Genomic DNA, 26,367 nt, shown 5'->3' with positions numbered 1-26,367 from the left:
AGCTGATGCGCCAGAATCCGGCTTGCCTTTTCCCCATACTCGTAGACCGCCCCCTGGGCCTTCCTCCACTGCACCTCCGCCTTCCTGGTGGTCAGCAGGTCGAATTCGGCCTGGAGGCTGCGCCTCTTCCTCAACAATCCTTCCTCAGGCTCTTCCGCATACCTCCTTTCTACCCTCACCATCTCCCCCACCAGCCTCTCCCCCCGCTCCCTCCGCTCCTTGTGAGCCCTAATGGAGATCAGCTCTCCCCTCACCACCGCCTTCAGTGCCTCCCATACCATCCCCACTCGGACCTCCCCATTGTCTTTGGTCTCCAAGTACCTCTCTATACTTCCTCGGACCCGCTCGCTCACCTCCTCATCCGCCAACAGCCCCACCTCCAAACGCCATAGCGGGCGCTGGTCCCTCTTCTCCCCATCTCCAAGTCCACCCAATGCGGGGCGTGGTCCGAAATGGCTATTGCCGAATACGCGGTATCCTCTACTCTCGCTATCAACGCCCTACTCAAAATGAAAAAGTCGATTCGAGAATAAGCCTTATGGACATGTGAGAAGAATGAAAATTCCCTAGCCCCCAGCCTTGCAAATCTCCAAGGGTCCACCCCTCCCATTTGGTCCATAAATCCCCTCAGCACTCTAGCCGCCTCCGGCTTCCTACCAGTCCTAGACCTGGAGCGATCCAGTGCCGGTCGCTTTTGGTTCCTTACATAACAATTTGACCCACACCATAAACTTGGGTCCAATCCCAAACCGCTCCAACACTGCAAACAAATAACTACTCTACTCGATCAAATGCCTTCTGCGCATCCAGTGTCACCACCACTTCCAGATCCCCTGCCCTCTGATAGGGAGATAACCATGTTCAACAAGCGCCGCACATTTGAGGATAACTGCCTATCCTTTACAAACCCTGTTTGATCTTCCCCCAATCACCTATGGAAGGCACTGTTCCAACCTAAGCAGGGATATTCGCCGATACGACCCACACTCCACTGGGTCCTTATCCTTTTTTGACAGCAGCGAAATAGATGCCCGTCCCATTGTCTTCGGGAGGGCCCCTTAGCCACCGCATCTTCAAACATCTCCATCAACTGCGGCGCCAACCTATCCAAAAACTTCTGAAAGAATCCACCGGGAACCCATCCGGGCCAGGTGCTTTATTCGCATGCATCTTCCCTTTCGCTGTCCATACCTCCTCTCCATTAGCTCTTCAAACCTTGCCCTCTCCTCCTTCCCTACTTGAAGACACTCCACCCCTCCCACCCCCAAAAAACAAAACTCCCTCATATCCAACTCATGCTCCGGGCTCGCCATTTAGATAATACTTATTTTTTATTCATCTTGCCAAAATGGATAATCTCAACATTTTCCCTTTTTATATACCTCATTTGCCAGATCTTTGTTCACTCCCCTAACTTGTCTATATCATTTTGTTCTCCTCCTTATGTCCTCTTTAGAACTTACTTCCCTATATATCTTTGTGTTATCATCACATTTAGTAACCTTGCCATCTGCCCCTTCATCCAAATCAATTGTATAAATTGCAAAGAGTTGAAACCTCAGCGCTGGCATTCCCCATGGCACACTTGTTGCATCTTGCCAATCAGAAAATGGCCCATTTATGCCAACTTTTTTTCCTGTTAGCTGGCCAATCTTTTCTTTTAAAAAAAATATATTTTATTCAAAATTTTTGGCCAACCATAACAGTACATTGTGTATCTTTTACACAGTAATATAACAATATAAATAACAATGGCCAGTTTTTTAAACAAGAAATAAATAATATATAAACAACATCAAAATTAAAAAACAAAACAAAATGGCAACTGCCTTGTCCCAAATAAATACTCTCCCAAAATACAATTCAGCAGTCCAGTATACAATTACCTATAACAACAACCTATACATATTATACTGATACACTAACATCCCTGAGAGTCCTTCTGGTTCCCCCCCCCCCCCCCGGGTTGCTGCTGCTGTCTTCTTCTTTTCCATTCCCTCTATCTTTCTGTGAGGTATTCGACGAACGGTTGCCACCGCCTGGTGAACCCTTGAGCCGATCCCCTTAGGACGAACTTAATCCGTTCCAGCTTTATAAACCCTGCCATGTCATTTATCCAGGTCTTCACACCCGGGGGCTTGGCTTCCTTCCACAGCAACTGTATCCTGCGCCGGGCTACTAGGGACGCAAAGGCCAAAACATCAGCCTCTTTCACCTCCTGCACTCCCGGCTCTTCTGCAACCCCGAATATAGCCAACACCCAGCTTGGTTCGACCTGCACCCCCACCACTTTCGAAAGCACCTTTGTCACCCCCACCCAAAACCCCTGTAGTGCCGGACATGACCAGAACATGTGGGTGTGATTCGCTGGGCTTCTCAAGCATCTCGCACACCTATCCTCTACTCCAAAAAATTTACTGAGCCGTGCTCCAGTCATATGCGCCCTGTGTAACACCTTAAATTGTATCAGGCTTAGCCTGGCACACGAGGACGATGGGTTTACCCTACTTAGGGCATCAGCCCACAGCCCCTCCTCAATCTCCTCCCCCAGCTCTTCTTCCCATTTCCCTTTCAGCTCATCTACCATAATCTCCCCCTCGTCCCTCATTTCCCTATATATGTCTGATACCTTACCGTCCCCCACCCATGTCTTTGAGATCACTCTGTCCTGCACCTCCTTCGTCGGGAGCTGCGTGAATTCCCTCACCTGTTGCCTCGCAAAAGCCCTCAGTTGCATATACCGGAATGCATTCCCTTGGGGCAACCCATATTTTTCGGTCAGCGCTCCCAGACTTGCAAACGTCCCATCTACAAACAGATCTCTCAATTGTGTTACTCCTGCTCTTTGCCATGTTCCAAATCCCCCATCCATTCTCCCCGGAGCAAACCTATGATTATTTCTTATCGGGGACCACACCAAGGCTCCCGTCTTTCCCCTATGCCGTCTCCACTGCCCCCAAATTTTCAGAGTAGCCACCACCACCGGGCTTGTGGTGTATTTCTTCGGTGAGAACGGCAACGGCGCCGTCACCATAGCTTGTAGGCTAGTCCCCCTGCAGGACGCCCTCTACAATCTCTTCCACGCCGCTCCCTCCTCTTCTCCCATCCAATTACATACCATTGAGATATTAGCGGCCCAGTGGTACTCACTTAGGCTCGGTAGTGCCAGCCCCCCCCCTATCCCTACTACGCTACAAAAATCCCTTCCTCACTCTCGGGGTCTTCCCGGCCCACACACAACTCATAATACTCTTCTCAATCCTTTTGAAAAAAGCCTTCGTGATCACCACCGGGAGGCACTGAAACACAAAGAGGAATCTCGGGAGGACCACCATTTTAACCGCCTGCACCCTCCCTGCCAGTGACAGGGATACCATGTTCCATCTCTTGAAGTCCTCCTCCATCTGTTCCACCAACCGCGTTAAATTTAACCTATGCAATGTACCCCAATTCTTGGCTATCTGGATCCCCAAGTAGCGAAAGTCCCTTGTTACCTTCCTCAGCGGTAAGCCTTCTATTTCTCTGCTCTGCTCCCCTGGATGCACCACAAACTCACTTTTCCCCATGTTCAGTTTATATCCTGAAAATTCTCCAAACTCCCCAAGTATCCGCATTATCTCTGGCATCCCCTCCGCCGGGTCCGCCACATACAACAACAAATCGTCCGCATACAGAGATACCCGGTGTTGTTCTCCTCCCCTGAGTACTCCCCTCCACTTCCTGGAACCCCTCAATGCTATTGCCAGGGGCTCAATCCCCATTATCATTGAGTTCCAAGTACTTTTCAATACACCCCCTCACCCTTAGACACACCCCCTCATCCGCCATTAGTCCCATGTCCATTCTCCAGGGTGGACGCCGTTCTTTTTCCTCCCCTATCTCCAAGTCCACCCAGTGTGGAGCGTGATCCGAAATAGCTATAGCCGTATACTCCATCCCCCTCACCTTCGGGATCAACGCCCTTCCCAAAACAAAAAAGTCTATTCGCGAATAAACTTTGTGGACATAGGAGAAAAATGAAAACTCCTTACTCCTAGGTCTGCTAAATCTCCATGGGTCTACTCCTCCCATCTGCTCCATAAAGTCTTTAAGCACCTTGGCTGCTGCCGGCCTCCTTCCAGTCCTGGACCTCGATCTGTCCAGCCCTGGTTCCAGCACCGTGTTAAAATCTCCACCCATTACCAACTTCCCCACCTCTAGGTCCGGGATACATCCTAACATGAGCCTCATAAAGTTGGCATCATCCCAGTTCGGGGCATATACGTTCACTAAGACCACCGCCTCCCCCTGTAATTTGCCACTCACCATCACGTATCTGCCCCCACTATCCGCCACTATGGTCTTTGCCTCAAACATTACCCGCTTCCCCACTAGTATAGCCACCCCCCTGTTTTTCGCATCTAGCCCCGAATGAAACACCTGCCCCACCCATCCTTTGCGTAGTCTAACCTGGTCTATCAGTTTCAAATGCGTCTCCTGTAACATAACCACATCTGCCTTAAGTTTCTTAAGGTGTGCGAGTACCCGTGCCCTCTTTATCGGCCCGTTCAGCCCTCTCACATTCCACGTGATCAGCCGGGTTGGGGGGCTCTTTACCCCCCCCCCCCCCTTGTCGATTAGCCATCCCCTTTTATCCAGCTCCTCACCCGGTTCCCACGCAGCGGTGCCCTCCCGTCCCGCCCACCCCACCCCATACCCAGCTCCCCCTTCTCCCCAGCAGCAGCAACCCAGTAAATCCCCCCTCCCACCCCCCCACCCCCCCCGCTAGATCCCCCACTAGCGTAGTTACACCCCCCATGTTGCTCCCAGAAGTCAGCAAACTCTAGCCGACCTCGGCTTCCCCCCGTGACCTCGGCTCGCACCGTGCGACGCCCCCTCCTTCCTGCTTCCCTATTCCCGCCATAATTATCATAGCGCGGGAACAAAGCCCGCGCTTCCCTTTTGGCCCCGCCCCCAATGGCCAACGCCCCCCAGCTCCTCCACCTCCCTTCCTCCCTCCCCCACAACCTGTGGAAGAGAGAAAAGTTACCGGGTCGCAGGATTAACAACATAAAAATCATCTCTTCCCCCCTTTTTCCCCCCTCTTCGCCCCCCATATTCGCCCCACCACTTTGTCTCAAACGTTCTTTTTTAATAACCCGCTTATTCCAATTTCTCTTCAACAATAAATGTCCCGCCTCATCCGCTGTTTCAAAGTAGTGGTGCTTCCCTTGATATGTGACCCACAGTCTTGCCGGCTGCAGCATTCCAAATTTAATCTTCTTTTTATGAAGCACCGCCTTGGCCCGATTAAAGCTCGCCCTCCTTCTCGCCACCTCCGCACTCCAGTCTTGATATACGCGGATCACAGCGTTCTCCCACCTACTGCTCCGAGTTTTCTTTGCCCATCTGAGGACCATCTCTCTGTCCTTAAAACGGAGGAATCTCACCACTATGGCTCTGGGAATTTCTCCTGCTCTCGGTCCTCGCGCCATCACTCGGTATGCTCCCTCCACCTCCAACGGACCCATCGGGGCCTCCGCTCCCATTAACGAGTGCAGCATCGTGCTCACATATGCCCCGACGTCCGCCCCTTCTGCACCTTCAGGAAGACCAAGTATCCTTAAATTCTTCCTCCTCGCATTATTCTTCAGCACCTCCAGCCTTTCCACACATCGTTTATGGTGTGCCTCGTGCATCTCCGTCTTCACCACCAGGCGCTGTATATCGTCCTCGTTCTCGGCAGCCTTTGCCTTCACGACCCGAAGCTCCCGCTCCTGGGTCTTTTGCTCATCTTTTAGCCCTTCAATCGCCTGTAATATCGGGGCCAACAGCTCCTTCTTCATCTCCTTTTTAAGCTCTTCCACGCAGCGTTTCAAAAACTTGTGTTGTTCAGGGCCCCATATTAAACTGCCACCTTCCGACGCCATCTTGGTTTTTGCTTGCCTTCCTTGCCGCTGCTCTAAAGGATCCACCGCAATCCGGCCACTTTCCTCCTTTTTCCATCCGTACCCAGGGGGGATTCCCTTCTGGTTTACCGCACAGTACTTTTAGCCGTTAAAATTGCCGTTGGGGCTCTTATTAAGAGCCCAAAAGTCCGTTCCACCGGGAGCTGCCGAAACGTGCGACTTAGCTGGTCATCGCCGCACCCGGAAGTCGGCCAATCTTTTCTAACCATCCCAATATGTTACCCCCAATGAGCTTTTATTTTCCGCAATGACCTTATCAAATGCCTTCTGGAAATCTAAATACAGTCCATGCGCAGTTTCCCTTTATTCACAGCACCTGTTACTATTTCTAAGAACTCAAAATAAATTAGTTAAACATGATTTCCCATTCAGAAAACCATGTTGACTCTGTCTGATTAACCTGAATTTAGCCAAGTCAAATTCTGCTTTCTGTCTCCCTCCTTTTGAATAAAGGAGTCACAACGCTATTCTTCATCGAATGGAACATCTCTGAATCTATTGAATTTTGGCAAAGTAAAACCTACACGTGAACTTTCTCACCAGCCAGTTCTTTTAGACCCTAGGATGAAATCCAATCTGTCAATCCCCAGTTCCAAAAAATTGTTGTATCACTTCCCTGGTGATTGTAATTTTCTTGAGTTCCTCACTTACAGCCATTTCTGGGATGTCACTGGTGAATGTGAAAACCGTTGCAAAATACCTGTTCAATTCATCTACCGTAGCCTCATTTTCCATTATTAACTCACCAGAATCATTTTCGATAGACTAACACTTGCTTTGTTAATTTGTTTATTTTACAAAATCTACAGAAACTCTTGTATCTTTATAATTTAGCTTTCTCTCAATAAATTTTTGTCCTCCTTACCAATATTTTAGTCATTCTTTGCAGTTTTAGATATTCTGTCCAATAGTCTAACCTGGTACCCGTCTTAATGATATGCTTTTTCTTTAAGTTTCTAAAAAATTAATTTGTGGGATGTGGGCTTCACTGGCTAGGCCAGCAGTTATTGTCCATCCATAGTTGCCCTTAAGAAGGTGGTGGTGAGCAGCCTTCAACATCAGTCCTTGAGGTGTAGGCACACCCACAGTACTGTTAGGGAGGGAATTTGACCGAGCAACAGTAAAGTAACAACAATATATTTCCAAGTCAGACTTGTTGAGTGACTTGGAGTGGAAACTCCAGATGGTGGTATTCCCTGGTATCAGCTGCCTTTGGCCCTTCTAGATGGTAGTAATCGTGGGTTTGGAAGGTGCTGCCAAAGGAACATTGGTGAGCTCCTGCATTGCATCTTGTAGATGGTATGCAGTGCTGCCATTGTTTGTCAGTGGTGGAGGGATTAAATGTTAGTGAAACGTGCACCAATCAAGTTGCCTGCTTTATCCTTGTTGGCATTGAGCTTCTTCAGTGTTGTTGGGGCTGAGACATCCAGTGGCGGCCATGGCTCAAGGCAATTTGTTTTGGTCTTTTCCCCATCCGAAGGGCAAAATATTTGTGGGCAAAAGGTATAGGAGTGCTTGGGGAAGGTAATTCTCCTCTGGTGTGGCTGGTGCATGGATCAGCAGACGAGGAGAGCCACAAAAAAAAGTAAGTATTGTTGGAACAGGAGAGTTTTTGTGGTACGTGACAGGGAAAGATGGCGGAGGGCAAGGGGGCTGCACTGCCTGCTCGGTGGTCGACGGAGCGGTTGGTGGAGTTTTCGAATGATATGTTTTGGCAGCAGAGGTAAGACCTAGCCAAGATGGTGGAACCGCTGAGGTCTGCGATCGAGCAAGTGGAGCAGAGGTGGTAAGTCCAGAAAGTGGAGGAGGCTGTTGGGGAGCACGAGGAGCAGTAGGCCTCTTTGGTGGCTGAGATGGGAGTGATGCGTGAGAGTCAGAAAAAGCTAAGGGAGAAGGTGGAGGATTTGGAGAATCGCTCCAGAAGGTGAAAGCTAAGTCTTGTCGGGATGCCTGAAGGCATTGAAGGTGTGGAGGCCGCAGTATATGTGGCAAAGATGTTGGAGAGGTTGATGGGGAAGAGGTGACCTTTGATCGGCTCCTGGAGGTGGACCGGGCGCACAGAAAGTTGAGGAGGAGGCAGCAGGCAAGTGAGCCGCCACGAGCAATGGTGGTGCCGTTGCATCGCTTTCTGGACAAGGAGAAGATCCTTCGATGGACCTGGGAAGGGAACGATGTACCTGGAAAGGGAACGGGCTGCGTGTGCCAGGACTTGGGTGTGCAGCTGGCGAAGAGGAGGGCTAAGTTTAACCGGATTATGATCATAATCTTTATTCGTGTCATAAGTAGGCTTACACTGCAATGAAGATACTGTGAAAATTCCCTAGTCGTCACATTCTGGCGCCTGTTCAGGTACACTGAGGGAGAATTCAGAATGTCCAATTCATCTAACAAGCCCGTCTTTTGGAACTTGTGGGAGTAATCCGGAGCACCTGGAGGAAACCCATGCAGACACGGGGAGAACGTGCAGACTCTGCACAGACAGTGACCCAAACTGGGAATCGAACCCGGGTCCTTGGCGCTGTGAAGCAACTGTGCTAACCACTGTGCCACCCATGAGGCTGCCCTCTTTAAAAAGGGGGTGAAGTATGGGGTACTGTACCCAGCCTGCCTGTAGGTGGCTTTCCAGAAGAGAGAGTGGTATTTCGACGCACCAGAGGAGGCGATGGAATTTGAGAGGGACAATGAACTGGGAGAAGTAGGAGGACATTGAACTTTGCAGGATTTTTTTTTAGGTGTTCTTTAAAGTTTTTGGTGGTGCTTTTTTCAGGGGCAAGCTTTGATGGGGATGCAACAATGGTGAATGTGCTTTTTGTTTGAGAGTTCGATGGTTGAGAGGGGAGGAATTTGAAGGAGGATTGAAGGCCTTGGGCGGGGACCACCATGCTAGCTGGGTGAGCTAATTAACGGGAGTGAAGTGGGGGTTTGCCATGTGGAAGGCATGGGGGAGGGGAGGTTTTTTTATTTGGGGAGGGGAGGGTTGCTGACATGAATGGTTGGCGTGGTGCAGTTTGAAAGAGATCAATGATGGTGGATATCCAAGGGCGGGCCTGGGGGGGTCATGTGACACGGGCTGGGGGCTGGCTCAAAACAGGATAAGGCTGATGGTAGGGGAAGGGGGCAGGATGCCCCCTCCCAACCAGGCTTGTCATGTGGAATGTAAGGGGGCTGATTGGGCCGGTCAAACGTTCGCATGTGTTCACGCATCTGAGGAGTTTGAAGGTGGACGTGGCCTTTTTGCAGGAGACGCACCAGAAGATAGGAGACCAGGCTAGGCCGAGAAAGGGATGGGGCAGGTGGGGGGAGGAAGGACATGTATGCTGAGGGCAAAGGAGTTTTCATACTTCTCCCATGTGCACTGGGTGTACTCCTGGGTTGTTTTTATTCGGGCTAGACAAGACGCTGTAGGCGGGGATGGCTGACTGAATAATAATAATCTTTATTAGTGTCACAAGTAGGCTTACATTAACACTGCAATTAAGTTACTGTGAAAAGGCCCTAGTCACCACATTCCGGCGCCTGTTCGGGTACACAGAGGGAGAATTCTGAATGTCCAAACTACCTAACAGCACGTCATTTGGGACTTGTGGGAGGAAACCGGAGCACCCGGAGGAAACCCATGCAGACACAGCGAGAACGTGCAGACTCCGCACAGACAGTGACCCAAGCCAGGATTCCAACCTGGTACCCTGGTGCTGTGAAGTAACAGTGCTACCTACTGTGCTACCATGTTGCCGATGATTGATTGTGGTTTCTGACCATGCGCTGCACTGGGTGGATCTGCACTGTAGGGTTGTTTGCAGTTGAGGAGGTGTGCGGGCTGTTATTAGGGGGTTCGTAGAGCTAAGTGATATGGGGAGGGGGGTCATGGCCGCCATGCTGTGGGAGGCACTCAAGGCGGTGGTTAGTGGGGAGTTTATATCGACTCAGGCAGATAGAGAAAGGAGTGGGCAGCGAGGGCAAGGCTGATGGACGAGATTTTGAGGGTCGACAGGAGATACTCTTGAGGCGCCAGAGGCAGTACCGTTGAAGGAGAGACCGAAGCTCCAGGTGGAGTTTGGGCTAGTTCTACGGGGAAGGTGGTAGGGCTGTGTATGAGTATGGGGGGAAGGTGAGCAGGATGTTGGCCTATCAGTTGAGAAAGCAAGAGGCGGCGAGGAAGATTGGCAGAGTGAGGGATCATGAAGGCAAGGTGGTGATGGACCCCGAGGGTGTGTTTGAGGCGTTCTTTAGAAGGTTATATGACTCGGAGCCTCCAACCGGGGAGGAAGAGATGTGGCGGTTTCTGGACGGGCTGGAGTTTTCCAAAGTGGAGGAGGGGCCGTTTCAGGGACTGGGGGCCCCAATTCGGTTGAGGGAGGTGATGGAGAGTATGCAGGCAGGGAAGGCCCGGATGGGTTCCCAGTAGAGTTCTATAAAAATTTGAGGTGGACCTGGGGCCACTGCTGGTGAGGATATATAATGAAGTGAGGGAGAGGGGGAATTCCCCCCTCCATTGTTGCAGGCCTCCATCTCCCTGATATTAAAGAAGGATAAGGATCCGGAGCAGCGAGGGTCGTGCCGCCTGTTATTACTACTGAACGTAGATGTCAAGTTGCTGGCGAAGCTGTTGGCCTTGCAGATCGAGGACTGCGTCCCGGGGGTGATCGAATGGATTTTTTAAAGGGGAGGCAGTTGTTGATGGACGTGAGGAGGCTGCTTAATGTAATTATGATGCCTTCAGAGCGGCAGGAGGTGGAGGTAGTGGTGGCAATGGACGCGGATGGGGCATTTGATCAGATGGAGTGGGCTTTTCTGGTGGAGGTGCTGGGGTGGTTCGGGCTGGGGTTTGTGGACTGGGTCTGGCTGCTACATAAGGCACTGGTCGCGAGTATGCGGACAAACCGAGTGAATTTGGGGTACTTTGGGTTGTATTTTGGGATCAGACAGGGCGCTTTTCTCATTTGGGGCTTTCCCTGCGCACATGTTCCCTGAACATATCTCTGCGCTGTTTCATTTAACTCTTCCCAATCAGGGCCGTCTTCCTCATCTAATTTTGCTCCAAAGGTTTCCTGGAATCCTTTTTGGACTGAAAGCAGCGATTGCAGCTCTGCAATCTGCTTCCGGCACTTTGCGGGTCTAGTGAGCTTTGTCTTTGCTCCGTGGCGGCAGCATGGAGTGCTCTTAACGCTGCCTTCAGGTCACTACACTGCCTCTGCAATGCTTCTACCTGCTTCTCGGTTTCTTCTCGTACCAGGACTGCACGTTGCGTGTTCTGATAGGCCTTTTCATACTGGGACTGGAAGCTGCTTAAGTGCGCCAGACAAGACTGGTGAGCCCGCTTGGCATCATCCACCTCTCCGTCTTTTGCTGCCAACTTCCTCCTCAACTCGAAGTTCTCTTCTACCTCACTTACATCGACCTTACTCATTCGATGTATGTCTTCTCCCTCTTTTCGGACCTCCTCTGTGCCTCGCAACTCTGCCAAGCAGGACACGATTGTCATCGGCTTGCGAGCTTTCCCCAAGCTCTTCTTGTGAATCTCGCTCAGGTTCTACCACCAAGTATGTCCTATACTCCCGGGACCTGTTTCCTCGTTGTTACAGAATTCGCTCCAAAGGGGCCATCCTTTCCCTTTGAGGTACTTCCTAATTTCTTCCTCCCATACGGGACACTGTCCTACTCTACTGCTGCTGGTTGCTGCGACCGCAAATTCCTCTGGGTTCATGAGGCGTTGCATTGCCTGCATTGCCATCTTTCTTGCCCGAATGCTTCTTTTAAATTTGGAACAGGGGAGCTAAGGCGGTGCTGTAAATACGGGTACGGCTTTCGCTAATTTCCGAAGTACAAACTCCCGACAGTTTTGTCGCAACAAAAAAATCTATCAGTTTACCTTATAGCCCTGTTAGTTACGCATGCATACACATACTTCCGAATTATGAGGATTGGTCAGAACTGCTTGAACACTTGTGGTTTTCTGTTCCCATTTGGATCTCTAATTCAAATTTTTGGGTTCTCCCGGAGTGGTTAAGCCACTTCTAGGTCGGGTCCTGTCAGAATGTCGCCAGTAAAATGTCGCTAACTTTTGGTTGGTTCACTTGGCTCTGTTTTATAACCTTTGCTCTCAAGTCGCCAGGTATCTTTATGATACCGCCACGAGGTTCATGTTCGAGTAATGACCAATAACTCAATACACCGATTAGTAAGATTTAAATCAAAGCACATTTATTATACACAGTAATCGCTACTCATGCACAAATTACGATTACTCTTCTGCGCTTTGACCCTCCCTTCTGAACACCAGAGCCAGCCGTGGTGCCACTGCTCTGGCTGCTGCTGTTTTCCCCTGATAGGCTATCCCCCCGACAGTATCCAAAGGGGTATATCTGTTCGAGAGGGGGACAACCACAGGGGATTCCTGCACTGACTGCCTGCCCTTTCTGGTGGTCACCCATTTCTCTGCCTGCACCTTGGGTGTGACCACATTTACATAACTGCGATCTATGACGCTTTCCGCCACCTGCATGCTCCTAAGTGCATCCAATTGCTGCTCCAACCGAACCATGCGGTCTGTGAGGAGCTGCAGTTGGGTGCACTTTTTGCAGATGAAGCCATCCGGGACGCTGGAAGCCTCCCGGACCTGCCACATCTCACAGTCAGAGCACAGCACCCCTCTAACTGACATTGCGTCAATTAATTAAAATTAAAATTTGTCTTTTTTTTTTTTAAATACTTTCTTTTTAAATTGCAAAGTTACTGTCAACTATCTGTTTCCTAGCACTAGATTTCTAATAGAAATGCGATAGCTAACTATAATACTCTCTGATCTCTGGCTTAGATATCCTCTAAATTATAATTAAGTTATTATGTTTAATTAGTTCCCAAATACTCAATTTTTTTTTTAAAATTTAGGTTAGAATCCCAACCAGCCACTCAGGTCACAGCTTTTCTGTGATGTCGCTTCAGTTTCCCCCCGACACACACAATTTGAAAAAAGGTATAAAAGTAAAAATCACTTACTTGCCTTCTGAGTGTCTGAGATGTTCTCAGGTTCTCTCGCTGACAGAGACTGCTCCTCCACCACCGATCCTTGACCTGCACAATGCTAATAATATAATAATATAATATGGCACTTACCTTACACCAATGGGTCTTATTATTAGGTTAGAGGAGGAGGGCGGGTGGGAGACACTACACGTGTAGTGTCTCGGGTTTCCTTTCCACCAGAATTTATTGGTTGGGGGGGGGGGGGCACTTGCCAGAGGTAGAACTTCCGGTTCCCGCCTTATATAAAAACAAATAAAACTGAAAAGAAGAACAGACACGGGACCAGGCAAGGCTTTTTAAACTAACTACTCACCTCCCAGAAGGCCCCTGCGCACCGCTGCCGCCGAAATCCAAAGGGCTGCTCCTGTAAAGGTAAGTGGTTTTAAATTCACTACTCACCTCCAAGAAGGCCCCTGCGCACCGCTGCCGCCGAAATCCAAAGGGCTGCTCCTGTAAAGGTAAGCTTTTTAAACTAACTACTCACCTCCCAGAAGGCCCCTGCGCACCGCTGCCGCCGAAATCCAAAGGGCTGCTCCTGTAAAGGTAAGCTTTTTAAACTAACTACTCACCTCCCAGAAGGCCCCTGCGCACCGCTGCCGCCGAAATCCAAAGGGCTGCTCCTGTAAAGGTAAGTGGTTTTAAATTCACTACTCACCTCCAAGAAGGCCCCTGCGCACCGCTGCCGCCGAAATCCAAAGGGCTGCTCCTGTAAAGGTAAGCTTTTTAAACTAACTACTCACCTCCCAGAAGGCCCCTGCGCACCGCTGCCGCCGAAATCCAAAGGGCTGCTCCTGTAAAGGTAAGTGGTTTTAAATTCACTACTCACCTCCAAGAAGGCCCCTGCGCACCGCTGCCACCAAAATCCAAAGGGCTGCTCCTGTAAAGGTAAGCTTTTTAAACTAACTACTCACCTCCCAGAAGGCCCCTGCGCACCGCTGCCGCCGAAATCCAAAGGGCTGCTCCTGTAAAGGTAAGTGGTTTTAAATTCACTACTCACCTCCAAGAAGGCCCCTGCGCACCGCTGCCGCCGAAATCCAAAGGGCTGCTCCTGTAAAGGTAAGCTTTTTAAACTAACTACTCACCTCCCAGAAAGCTTCCTGCTCTGCATGACAACTTAGGTCATGAACACAAATATGCATTTTATCGCACCTTTACCATGGAAACATCCCAAGGCACTTCACAGATGGAAGCAAGAAAAATGGCACCAAACTAAATGTTAAGAGGGGAAACCGAAAGCTTAATTAAGGACACTGGTTTTAAGCTGTAACATAAAGTGGAGAGGGAAGTACAGATATAGATAAGTTCAGAGAGAGAACACCAAAGTAGACCACCATGCAATAGTGGTGCAAAGGCACAGGGGCAGGCACAGAAGGCCTGAGTAGTGGGGGTTTTGTTGAGGGAAGTTTGTAGCACTTTAAAAAGTTTACTTTGAAACAATGGAGGCATTGAACACAAGAATGAAAATGTTGAATGGCAGGCATTCAAGGACTAGGAGCCAATCCAGCTTGGAAAGGAAAGGGGTGCTGGGTGAGTGAGACATGCTGTTGGAGTGGACATACAAAGCAGGATTTTGATGAGTTAATAGTTTATGGAAGGTGGGGAACAGCCAACTGGAAAAACGATACAGCAAAAACATGAATAAGGATTTCAGTAACTGAAGGATTGAAATAGGGATGAAACTAATGGTTTAGGGAAGTGAATGTAGGTCTTTATAATGGAGAAAATATGAGATTGCAATCTTAGCTTGGATTTAAAAATGACTTCAGTGGTGAACCAATTTGAAGGGGCAAGGAAGGGATTTCTAAAGATGGTAGGGGAATGCTTAGGTCTTCTCAATGTTTAGCCAGAAGAATCTGGATTTTCTAAGACTTAGGGCACAATTCACCCAAAAGGGAATAAATTCCCCAGCAAGCGCATTTAGCCATGTGTTTCCCGGCACTCGCAGTGTGAGAAACACATGGCTATTTAACATGACTTGCGGCTTTGGCATTGCCAACTGGCAGTGCCACCTTTGAAGTGCCAGGCTGGCACCTGTGATGCGGCACTGCCAGGGTGTCAGGGTGGCACTGCCAGGATATCCAGGTGGCACCAACAATGCCAGGGCACCACCCTGCCTAAAGAGCATGCATCTGGAGGCCTCCGATCCCCTGGGAGACCTCCACGAGTGCTATTCCATGCTGAACAGCAATCGCCCGAGGTTTGAGGCGAAGGGATGAATCCCAAAGCTTCAGGTACCTCGGGAATCTGCACATTAGAGTGAGACTAGCTGCCTCGCTCTAATATGCAGATTTGCCAAAAAGTGATCCCGCCCAAATTGGGAGGTATTTGCATCGCAACGTCTCGCGAGATCGCGTTGGATCTCTCGACGCCTGGCAAGCCTGGTAGATCCCAGAAGTGGGGTCTCCCGGCTTTCATTGGGCACACTATGCCATGGCGAGCTGCTTTTCTGGCGCAACGTGGCCATTGGATCATAGATCATAAACTTTACAGTGCAGGAGGAGGCCATTTGGCCCATCGAGTCTGCATCGGCCCTTGGAAAGAGCACCCCACTTAAGCCCACGACTCCACCCTATCCCCGTAACCCAATAACCCCACCCAACCTTTTTTTTTGGACATTAAGGGCAATTTAGCCTGGCCAATCCACCAAACCTGCACATCTTTGGACTGTGGGAGGAAACTGGAGGAAACCCACGCAGACACGGGAAGAAAGTGCAGACTACGCACAGACAGTGACCCAAGCCGGAAATTGAACCTCGGACCCTGGAGCTATGAAGCAACTGTGCTAACCACTGTGCTGCCGTGCTGCCTCTAAATCTCAGAGAAGTACTCGTACAGTATACATGGAGGGAACAGGTTGAGAAAATTGGTGAAAGGTCATAATTTGATGGCTTTCCATTCTTGGAGGAAATTTTAATGCACCAGGACAGGCAGAGGGGCACGATTAAAATCTGAAACAAGGCCCATACCTGCCACAAATGATTAACAAGCCGGAAGGGAGAGAGGGGGTGCAGATTCAGAGGTTAATTGCTGCCATCAATAGTCAACAAACACAAAACAGGTGGTCTGGGAATTGTACTGTTAATTACTGTTTCTGGGACCTTTCTGCATACAAATTTGTGGTCCCGTTTCCTATATTATAACAATGACTACACTTTAAAAGCACGTCATTCGATGTGCAGCACTTGCAATATCCTGAGGTCACAAGCGATGCTTATATAAATGCAACTTCATTCTTCTGGTTGGAAAATAATATTCTGGTTGCGATGTTAATAACCAGCAAAAATAAAATTATGAATCATAGTGAGATCTGGTAGTTTGCTTCAAGTTTTCCTAAAATGCCACATGAAATCAACCCAGGCTTTAATCAGATAAGTCCTCAAATTGTTAAACTTTCATCCTCATGTTCACACACCTCTATGGTTTCCCCCCTCTCTATCTATAAAATGTCCTCCAACCCTACAACTCTCCAAGATCTCTGCGCTCCTCCACATGTGCCCTCTTGCGAATGTTCAATTTTCATTTTTCCATCCTTGCAATATTGTGCTTTCAGTTGCCAAATGCTAAACTCTGGGATTCTCAAAATCTCTCTGCATCTCTACTGCTCTCCCCTCCTTTCAGTTGCGCTTTCAAACCTACCTCTTTGCCAAAGAGTTTGGTCACCACTCTCAATATCTTTTGCTGATGTGATGTCATATTTTCTCTGATAACACAAAGTGAAGTGCCTTTGGATGTTTATTACTTTAAAAGAATTCATACAAATGCAAGAATGAAAATAAGGAAATATGCTGAATATTGGTCATTTCTTTTTGTTGTGTAATGCCATGTGTGTGCCATTTTAATCTGCTTAAACAAAATGGTTAAAGCAGTAACTGAAAATTTTTATACCTAAGAATATGTCACCAAAAAGAATTAAACTGACAGTTTGGTAAGCTCCAGAAAGAAAAGATCCATTCAACTGATCTAAAGGAAGGCCCTACCTGAAGCATTTATTTCGCAACTAATAAAAGGAAATACTAGAAATGCACAGCAAATCTATTAGCAGTGAAGGAAAAAGGAGTTGGTGACAGCTGTGTGTGGTGCCCTTTCATTGGAACCAAACCCTTCCACCAAACAAAATACATCTGAGATTATAGTTATCAGGAAAGGCTGAACAGACAGAGGATCTTTTCTCTAGAAATAGGAGGAGAAGGGAGATCATTAAAATTATGACAGGACTTAGATAAAGTAGACATAGGGAAGATGAATGAACATGTCAAGAAGTCCAAAACTAGGGGCTATACAAGCTAGTCAGCAATAAATCCAAATATGAATTCAGGAGAATTTTCTTTATCCACAGACTAAAATATGGAACTAAAATCTGAGGTGATTAGCTTAGATACATTTAAGGGGAAGCTAGATAAGTACATGAGGGAGAAGATTATGCTGATCGAGGGTAAGATGAAGTAAGGTAGAAAGAGGCTTGTGTGGAACATAAACACTTGCTTAAACCAATGACATAATGGTGTGTTTCTGGACTGTAAATTCCACTTAACGCTATCCGTTGAGTTATATTGAATTGGATAAAATCCATTAGATTGAACCATAAAAGAAGTGATGAAAAATAAAAGAACCACAAAGGAAGTGATGAAAAATAAATTCCTCCTTGGGTTCTTTTATTTATACTATAACATAGGAATAGTTTTTAAACTTAATGCAAATTGTTCCATAAAAAAATACAACATTTAGAAAGAAGTATTATATTGTTTGAATACCTGTAAGAAAGCAGAGGGACACTGAATTCTTCATTCGGCTGAATTGTACCAAGACTCTTCAAATCAGATTCCACATCTTCAAATACATTGAAAGGTACTGAAAAATGATTCTTAATCTGTAATTTAAATTAAGGTTTAATTTGATTAAACTTTTCCAAATTTAATATAGAAATTTCAACTGTATCCAGATACAATATTTACATCATTGATTAAATCCTTATTTCAGAAGTGGACACATCACTTATAAATAACTTGCAAAACTGATCACAATACTGCTTTTTATAAAACTTCTTACTTATATGTATTGATATGATGTGGAGATGCTGGTGTTGGACTGGGTGAGCACAGTAAGAAGTCTTACAACGCCAGGTTAAAGTCCAATAGGTTTGTTTCAAACACTAGCTTTCGGAGCACTGCTCCTTCCTCAGCTTCACATGGAGGGTACAGACCGTAAAGTTGGCAGTCCTCCGGAGATTTCTGTTTGTTTTCTAGTGCCTCCCTATTTTCATACAAAAGGCCCTTTTCAAACGGGTGAACAGGGTGATATCTGGGTTTGTTTAGGCGAGTAAAAGCCCGCGAGTAAAGAAAGTACTGATGGAGCAGAGCCGAGGGGGCAGAGGGTTGGCACTGCCGAACTTTAGGAACTACTACCGGGCGGCAAACATAGCCATGATCAGGAAGTGGGTAGTGGGGAAGGGGTCGGTGTAGGAGCGGGTGGAGGTGGCCTCATGTAAGAACACAAGTTTGGCGGCATTGGTAACGTCTCCTCTGCCGTTCTTGCTGGCCCGGTACTCCACAAGCCCAGTGGTAGTGGCGGCCCTGAGTCTGGGAGCAGTGGCGGAAGCATATGGGAATGGAGCGAGCGTCGGTGTGAGCTCCAATTCATGGTAATCACCGGTTTGTCTTGGAGAGGATGGATGGGGGGTTTGGGAGGTAGTAGAGAGCAGGGATTGAGAGGCTGGGGGACCTGTTTAATGATGGGAGCTTTCCCTGTTTGGAGGATCTGCAAGTGGAGTTTGAATTGCCCAGTGGGAATGGATTTTGGTATCTGCAGGTAAGGGATTTTGTGCAAAGACAGGTATCAACCTTTCCGCTTCTACTGCCGCAGGGGATACAGGACAAGGTAGTTTCTAGAACGGGGGTTGGGGAGGGGAAGGTATCGGAAATCTACAAAGAACTTATGGAGTGGGAGGAAACCCAGATAGGTGAGCTAAAGCGTAAATGGGAAGATGAGTTGGGAAAGGAGTTGGAGGCAGGTCTGTGGGACGATGCCCTGAGCAGAGTCAACTCAACCTCATCATGTGCCAGACTCAGCCTGATACAATTCAAGGTGGTTCACCGGGCACATATGACGGTTCGTTTGGAGATGGCAGCCGGTAATCGACTTCTTCGGAGGAAAATAAACTGTTAGCAGAATTAATAAGCGGGTGGGGGGAGTTAGGCTTAGGCGGGAACAGTGGGAGATGGAGGGGTGTGTTACGCATGGAATTATGTTTACATTTGTACTTGTATCTTTTGTTGTTATAAAACCATGAATGCCTCAATAAAATGTTTGTTTAAAAAAAAATATATGGTTGTTGTAATCGACCATTTTGAGTTTACTGTTAATATGTTTTGTGTTTCTGTACATATTTCCTGTGTTCTTGCCTTTTCTTTGTTATAAATACAAATTAAAAACCAATAAAAATAATTTAAAAGAAAACGACGTAACCAATTTGTGCACAACTAGTTCCCTCAAACAGCAATGTGATCATGATCGGATAATGTTATTTGTGTTGCTGATTGAGGGTTAGATAGCGACCAGGACACTGCTCGAATTCAAAAGGTCTCAGATTCCTACAGGAAATGTACTATGGATTTTTTTCACGCAAAATATCGCACGTAAAAATAATTATTTTCTTGGTCCATTACACTCTCTTCAAATTAAGCTGATTATGGATTACCTCTGCTGTAAGAAATGAAGCCGCCAGGGATCTCATAAATGACCTGAGCATATCCCGGTTATTAGGAAGAAACTCATTCAAAGTGGATGAGTACAGTCATTGTTGGCTGTTGTCTTTTAAAATTAAGAGGGCAGGAACTAGGAACAAATCTTTATGGATGCCCCGTGTCAGCAAAACAGCTCCTTATTCGGGGAGTGTACTGAGCTCCTTGCTGGCTGCATCATATTTTGGGCTTGCTATTTTGCTCGAGTTTGCATAAATACCTTTCTGTAAACACATAGGTGCATGAAACAAGAGAAACAAAAAAACAAATTATGCACTAAAAAGGTTTACATATTTAAATAACAGTTATATTCTGAAAGAAATGCAATGGCTAATATGAATAGTATACCTGAACAGGAGAACGGATGGTTATTCTTTTGCTTCCTTGGGTTGCATCAATCTGGCATACAATGGATCGTTCAACAGTTGATTCCTCATGCATAATACTGTACAGACGACGACCTAATTTAGTTAGTGGAATTTTGTCTGCGGCAGTGTGGCCTTGAGGAGCTGCATGAAATGAAATTTAACAAGAAAAATGATACATGTTACTTATTTGTTGTTGGAAACATTCAATTCCATGTTAGTGCCAGTGTTGATTATCGATGCCTTTCAGCAGCAAATTAGTGCATATCAAATTTTTTAATTTGTGCACATAATTAGTATCCTTTATTCAACAGTTTCCAAATGTGCATTTGTTGTCTTTTGAGGAAAGTATTTTTAATAAAAATATTTATTTTATATTTACATAGTAATTTTATATACTTTTCACATAAATCTCAAGAAAGATTACCTATATTTTCGAAAAGTGTCATTTGTCAAGGTTGAGGGAGGGAGCAAATGGAATGCATGAGGCCGTTCTGTGCACATTAGAAAAAATCTTCACACTTTCTATGCTTTATATAAATCATTGGACTATTTTGGAGTCCTTTAAACCAACATAGTAAAGATTAGTGAAACAACTGCCTTTGCAACTTCAGCAGCAGCAACTATATAAATATATATAGATATCCCTTTTAATGTAATTGCCCATTCGGCCCATTGCATCTGCGCCGGTCAAAACAACCACCTAATGACTTCCGGTTGCGGCTATGCTGAGCTAAGTCGCACGTTCGGCAGCTGCCGTCAGAAATGGACTTTTGGGCTTTTTAGGGGCCCCAGCGGCATTTGTTCAACTGTTCCCAGTGTGGGAAGGCGACAGTATGATTCCCCCGGCATTGTATGGATTGGACCAGGAGTGGAGCGGTGAAAAAAGTGATTTTGATGCAGCGAAAAGTGAGAGGGAGGAGAACCAAGATGGCGGCGGGTGGAGACCAGGCAGTGTGGGCGAAATGGTCGCAAGAGCAGCAGGAGTTCCTCAAACGCTGTTTTGCGGACCTGAAGGCAGAGCTGCTGGAGCCGACGAAGGCATTGATTGATAAGCTGGTTGAGACACAGAAGGTCCAAGGGGCGGCGATCCGGGAGGTGCGGAAAAAGGCCTCGGAGAACAAGGGCGAGATCTTGGGCCTGGCGGTGAAGGTGGAGGCGCACGAGGCGCTGCACAAGTAGTGGCAAGAAAAGTTTGAAGACATGGAGAATCGGTCGAGGAGGAAGAACCTTCGGATTCTGGGTCTCCCGGAGGGATTGGATGGGTCGGATGCTGGAGCATGCGTGGTCACGATGCTGAACACGCTGATGGGCGTGGGAGCTTTCCCGAGGCCCCAGGATCTGGATGGGGCTCAGCGAGTCCTGACGAGGAGGCCCAATGCCAATGTGCCGCCGTGGGTGGTAATGGTGCGGTTCCACCGCATTGTGGACAGGGAGTGTGTCCTGAGATGGGCTAAAAAGGAGCGGAGCAGCAGGTGGGAGAACGCAGAGATCCGTATATATCAGGACTGGAGCGTGGAGGTGGCCAAGAAGAGGGCCGGGTACAACCGGGCTAAGGTGGTTCTGCATCGGAAGGGGGTGAAATTCGGGATGCTGCAGCCGGCGCGATTGTGGGTCACGTTTAAGGACCAACACCATTACTTTGAGACGCCGGAGGAGGCGTGGACCTTACTCCAGGACGGAAAGTTGGACACGGACGAGGGTTTTTTGGAAGGGGGTATCGAGGGGGGGCTTATTGTGGTTATTGTGTTTTGGGGGATGTTCTGTTTTCTTTGGTGCTGGGTGGGGTTGGGTAAATGGTTCGAAGTGGGGGTTGTGTGAGAGTGTGGACGTCGGTGGTTGGAAGGACAGGGCCATGCTGGGGGGAGGGGGCAGGGGAGGCCCAAGGTAGGGGAGCTGAGATAAGGCCGCAAAAGGGAGCTGCGCCAGAGAGGGCGGGGCCGGCTTGGTGGAAAGCGCGGGCTTTTTCCCGCGCTAGGAAAGGAAGAGGGCGGGGCCGGGGGGGAAGGGCAGTGTTGGAGAGGAGCGTAAGATTCAAGATAGGGTGCTCTCGGGGGGGGTTGGAGAAGGCAAGGTCTTGGCGGTCTATCAGGAGATGCAGGAAGGAGGAGGAGACCTCGGTGGAGGAGCTAAAGGGTAAGTGGGAGGAGGAGCTTGGGGAGGAGATAGATGAGGGTCTGTGGGCAGCCCTGGGTAGGGTTGATCCTTCCTCCTCTTGTGCCAGGCTTAGCCTGATACAATTTAAGGTTCTTCACAGAGCGCATATGACAGGGGCGAGGTTGAGTAGGTTTTTTGGGGTAGAGGACAGGTGTGTGAGGTGTTCAGGGAGCCCAGCAAACCACGCCCATAGGTTCTGGGCGTGTCCAGCGCTGGATGGGTTTTGGAGGGGCTTTGCGAGAACTGTGTCTAAGGTGGTGAACACCTGGGTCAAGCCGAGCTGGGGGTTAGCATTATTTGGGGTATCGGACAAGCCGGGAGTGCAGGAGGCGAAAGAGGCCGGTATTCTGGCCTTTGCGTCCCTGGTAGCCCGGCGGAGGATTCTGCTACAGTGGAAGGATGCGAAGCCCCCCAGCGTAGAAGCCTGGATCAGCGACATGGCAGGGTTCATTAAATTGGAGAGGGTAAGGTTTGCCTTGCGAGGGTCTGTGCAAGGGTTCTTCAGGCGGTGGCAACCGTTCCTAGACTTTCTAGCAGAACGTTAGGTGGTGGTCAGCAGCAGCAGCAACCCGGGAGTGGGGGGGGGGGGGTCGGGTATGTGTTTATTATTGTTTCATGGGGGGGGGGGGGGGGGTTTGTACATTGGGGGAATTTGTGATATAAGTGTACGATGCTGATCTGTGAGTTTTATGCGTTTCTTTTTTCTGTAATTTTCGTTGAAAATTGGCTAAAATTGAATAAAAATACTTTAAAAAAAAAAAAACCACCACCTAATTATCTAATCTCATTTTCCAGCACTTGGTCCATAATCTTATATGCCTTGGAATCGCAAGTGCACATCAAAATACTTAAATGTTATGAAGGTCTACCTCCATTACCCTTTCTGGCAGTGAATTTCAGATTCCCTCCAACCTCTGGGTGAAAAGGTTTTTCTCACATCACCTCCCGCCCCTTACATTAAGTCTATGTCCCATGATCATTGATCCCACCAAGGGAAAAGGTTTCTTCCTGATTACTCTATCCCCCTCATAATTTTATATATCTCATGTCCGCTCTCAATCTCCACTGCTCCAAGGAAAACAACCCCAGTCTATCCAAACTCTTCAAGCTAAAACTCTCCAGCCCAGGCAGCATCCTGGTAAAACTCCTTTGCCCCCTTTCAAGTGCTTTCACATCCCTCCTATAATCTGGATTCCAGAACTGCACATAATACTCCAGCTGTGGTCTAACTAATGTTTTATACAGAACCAGAATAACCTCCCTGCTCTTAAACTCTATGTCTCGGATAATAAAAGCTAGTGTACCATATGCCTTCTGAACCACTGTATCTACCTGCCCTGCTACCTTAAGGGAACGGTTACATGGACACCAAGGTCCCTTTGATCCTTGGTGCTTCCCAGGGTTCTGCTGTTCAGCGTGTATTCCTTTGCCTTGTTTGTCTTGCCCAAGTGCACCACCTCGCACTTATCCAGATTGAATTCAATTTGCCACCGATCAGCCCATCTGACCAGCCCGTCTATATCCTCCTGTAATCGAAGGCTATCCTCTTCACTATTTACCACCCCACCAATTTTCATATCGTCTATGTACTTACTGATCAACCCTCCAAAATTTATGTCAAAATCATTTATATAAACCACAAACAATAAAGACCCCTACACTGAAGCCTGCAGGACTACACTGGGCACAGGCTTCTAGTCATTAAAACACCCCTCAACCATCACTCTCTTCTTCCTGCCACACTGCAAATTCAGGACCTAATTGGCCAAATTTCCTTAGATCCCATGGGCTCTTACCTTGGCTATCCTGTCACCAGAGAGTTGGTCAAGGAGGCAGAATATTGGGCTGGAGTATCCGAGGTTAGGGGAGGGGGACAGGGCTACATTAGAGGGGCGATAGTGGAGCAGGAGATAAAAGGTGCGATTGGGAGGATTCAGTTAGGAAAAGTGGCAGGGCCGGATGGGTTTCCGGTGGAATATTATAAAAAATTCAAAAATAAGCTGGTACCGCTGATGGTAGGGGTGTTTGAGGAGGCGATAAGGAAGGGGGTGTTAGCACAAATTTTGGGTCAGGCATCGATTTCCCTGTTACTTAAGAAAGATAAGGATCTGACGGAGCATGGGTCATATAGGCCCATATCACTTTTAAACGTGGACTCAAAGATATTGACAAAGAAACTGGCAGATAGGCTAGAGGAGTGCCTTCCGAAGGTGATAGGTGAAGATCAGACAGGGTTTGTGAGAGGGAGGCAGCTCTTTCCGAACATTAGGAGGGTATTGAACGTGGTTATGGTATCGGCGGAGGGGAAGGAAACAGAGGTGGTTTCACCTCATGGGTGAAACTTCTATACGATGCTACCAAGGCGAGAGTACGGACTAATGCCACCACCTCTGAATACTTCCAGCTGCACAGAGGCACAAGGCAGGGATGTCCACTGTCTCCGCTCCTGTTCGCCCTGGCAATCGAGCCGCTGGTGATCGCCGAGTGCGGCAAGAAGTTGGAAGGGAATCCGAAGGGGCCGGGGCAGAGAGTACAGAGTCTCACTCCATGTGGATGACCTGCTCCTTTACATCTCGGACCCACAAAGCAGCATGAAAGAAATCATGACGCTCCTGGGAGAGTTTGGAGCCTTCTCAGGCTACAAATTCAACCTGAGCAAGAGCAATGTTTTCCCAGTGAACCCAAAGGGGGAGGGACAGAGGGTCTATCATTTAAGATAGCCTGAAACAAATTCCGCTTCCTGGGAATCCGGATTGCCCACGACTGGACACGGATCCACAAGTGGAATCTGACCAATCTGGCGGAGGAAGTAAAACAGGACCTACAGAAATGGGATGCACTCCCACATTCGCTAGTGGAGAAGGTGCAGACGATCAAGATGAACGTACTGTTCGGGGGTGGGGGGGAAGGAAGAGAATCCAAGAATCCTCAAAACAATACTACAAAGGAGAAGAAACATGGGAGGCATGACCCTCCAAAACTTGCAATACTACCACTGGGCAGCCACAGAAGAAAAAGAGTGAGAGTATGGGTAAAGGACCCAAACACGGAATGGGTGAGGATGCACGAGTCCTCATGGACAGGGACGATCCTCCGGGCCCTCACCACTGCAGCGCTCCTATCCCCATCAGCAAGACACTCAACAAGCCAAGTGGTGGTAGTGACCCTGAGAAGTTGGAACCAGATGAGGTAACTTTTCAGTCTGACCAATATGTCCATCATGGCTCCCATCTGTGGCAACCATAGGTTTGCGCTAGCCATGCTGGACGTCACCTTCAAGAGGTGGGGACAGGGGGGGGGGGGGGGGGGGGGCATTGACGGTTCAGGACCTTTGCACTGGTGACAGAATAGCGACCTTCGAGGAGCTGACTGAGAAAGAGACTGGACCTACCAAACGGGAACGAACTCCGACATCTACAGGTCAAAACCTTTCTCCGCAAGGATACAACAGCATACCCACAAAACCCGAAAAGCACAATGCTGAGTTACTGGACGTGGACAGTTAGGGGAGGGGAAATTATGGGGACCTATATGGATGACTTTTAGAAAGGCACAAAGCAGGGATGCCCGCAGTTCCCACTCCTGTTCGCCCTGGCAACCGAGCCGCTGGGCGAAACTCAGGAAAAATTGGAGGAATAGCTAGGGACGGAAATAGGATGGGGACTCTGGAGCGAAGCATTGAACAGGGCCAACTCCACCTCCTCATGCGCAAGGCTAAGCATCATGTAGCTGAAAGTGGTGTGCAGAGTGCACCTGACAAGAACCAGAATGAGCAGGTTCTTCCGGAGGTGGAGGACAAATGTGAACAATGACAGGGAGGCCCGGCCAACCATGCCCACATGTTTTGGCATGCCCCAGACTTGTCGGGTTCTGGACAGCCTTCTGTCCAAGGTTGTGGGGTGAGTGAGTCATGCCCAAAAGTGGCAGTCTTCGGGGTATCGGACCAACCAGAACTATTCATGGGGAAGAGGGCCGACGACCTAGCCTTTGCTTCTCTTATCGCCCGCCGGAGAATCCTGTGCAGCTGGCGAGAAGCAACACCACAAACAGCTGCAGACTGGCTGGCAGACCTATTGGAATTTCACCAACTGGAGAAGATCAAGTTCACCATCTGAGAACAAAGAACAACACAGCACA

The 26,367-nt window shown here is 48.3% G+C and overlaps 1 protein-coding gene across 5 annotated transcripts in view; it reads right to left on the bottom strand.

Annotated features, from left to right (window-relative positions):
• The window catches only part of vps13a (vacuolar protein sorting 13 homolog A), a 753,359-nt gene that overhangs the window by 281,252 nt on the left and 445,740 nt on the right, over nucleotides 1-26,367 (bottom strand). For all 5 annotated transcript variants that reach the window (XM_072516625.1, XM_072516626.1, XM_072516627.1 and 2 more), the window contains 2 exons: nucleotides 20,057-20,217; nucleotides 17,723-17,838 (listed from right to left, as the gene is read on the bottom strand). In XM_072516625.1, coding sequence (XP_072372726.1) covers nucleotides 17,723-17,838; nucleotides 20,057-20,217 — 277 coding nt within the window. The remainder of the gene's footprint in view (nucleotides 1-17,722; nucleotides 17,839-20,056; nucleotides 20,218-26,367) is intronic.

The sequence above is a fragment of the Scyliorhinus torazame genome, chromosome 9, assembly GCF_047496885.1.
Source record: "Scyliorhinus torazame isolate Kashiwa2021f chromosome 9, sScyTor2.1, whole genome shotgun sequence".
Taxonomy (NCBI): Eukaryota; Metazoa; Chordata; class Chondrichthyes; order Carcharhiniformes; family Scyliorhinidae; genus Scyliorhinus; species Scyliorhinus torazame.
The sequence above is the reverse complement of the archived record's forward strand: the minus strand, read 5'-3'. Positions and strand labels throughout refer to the sequence as shown.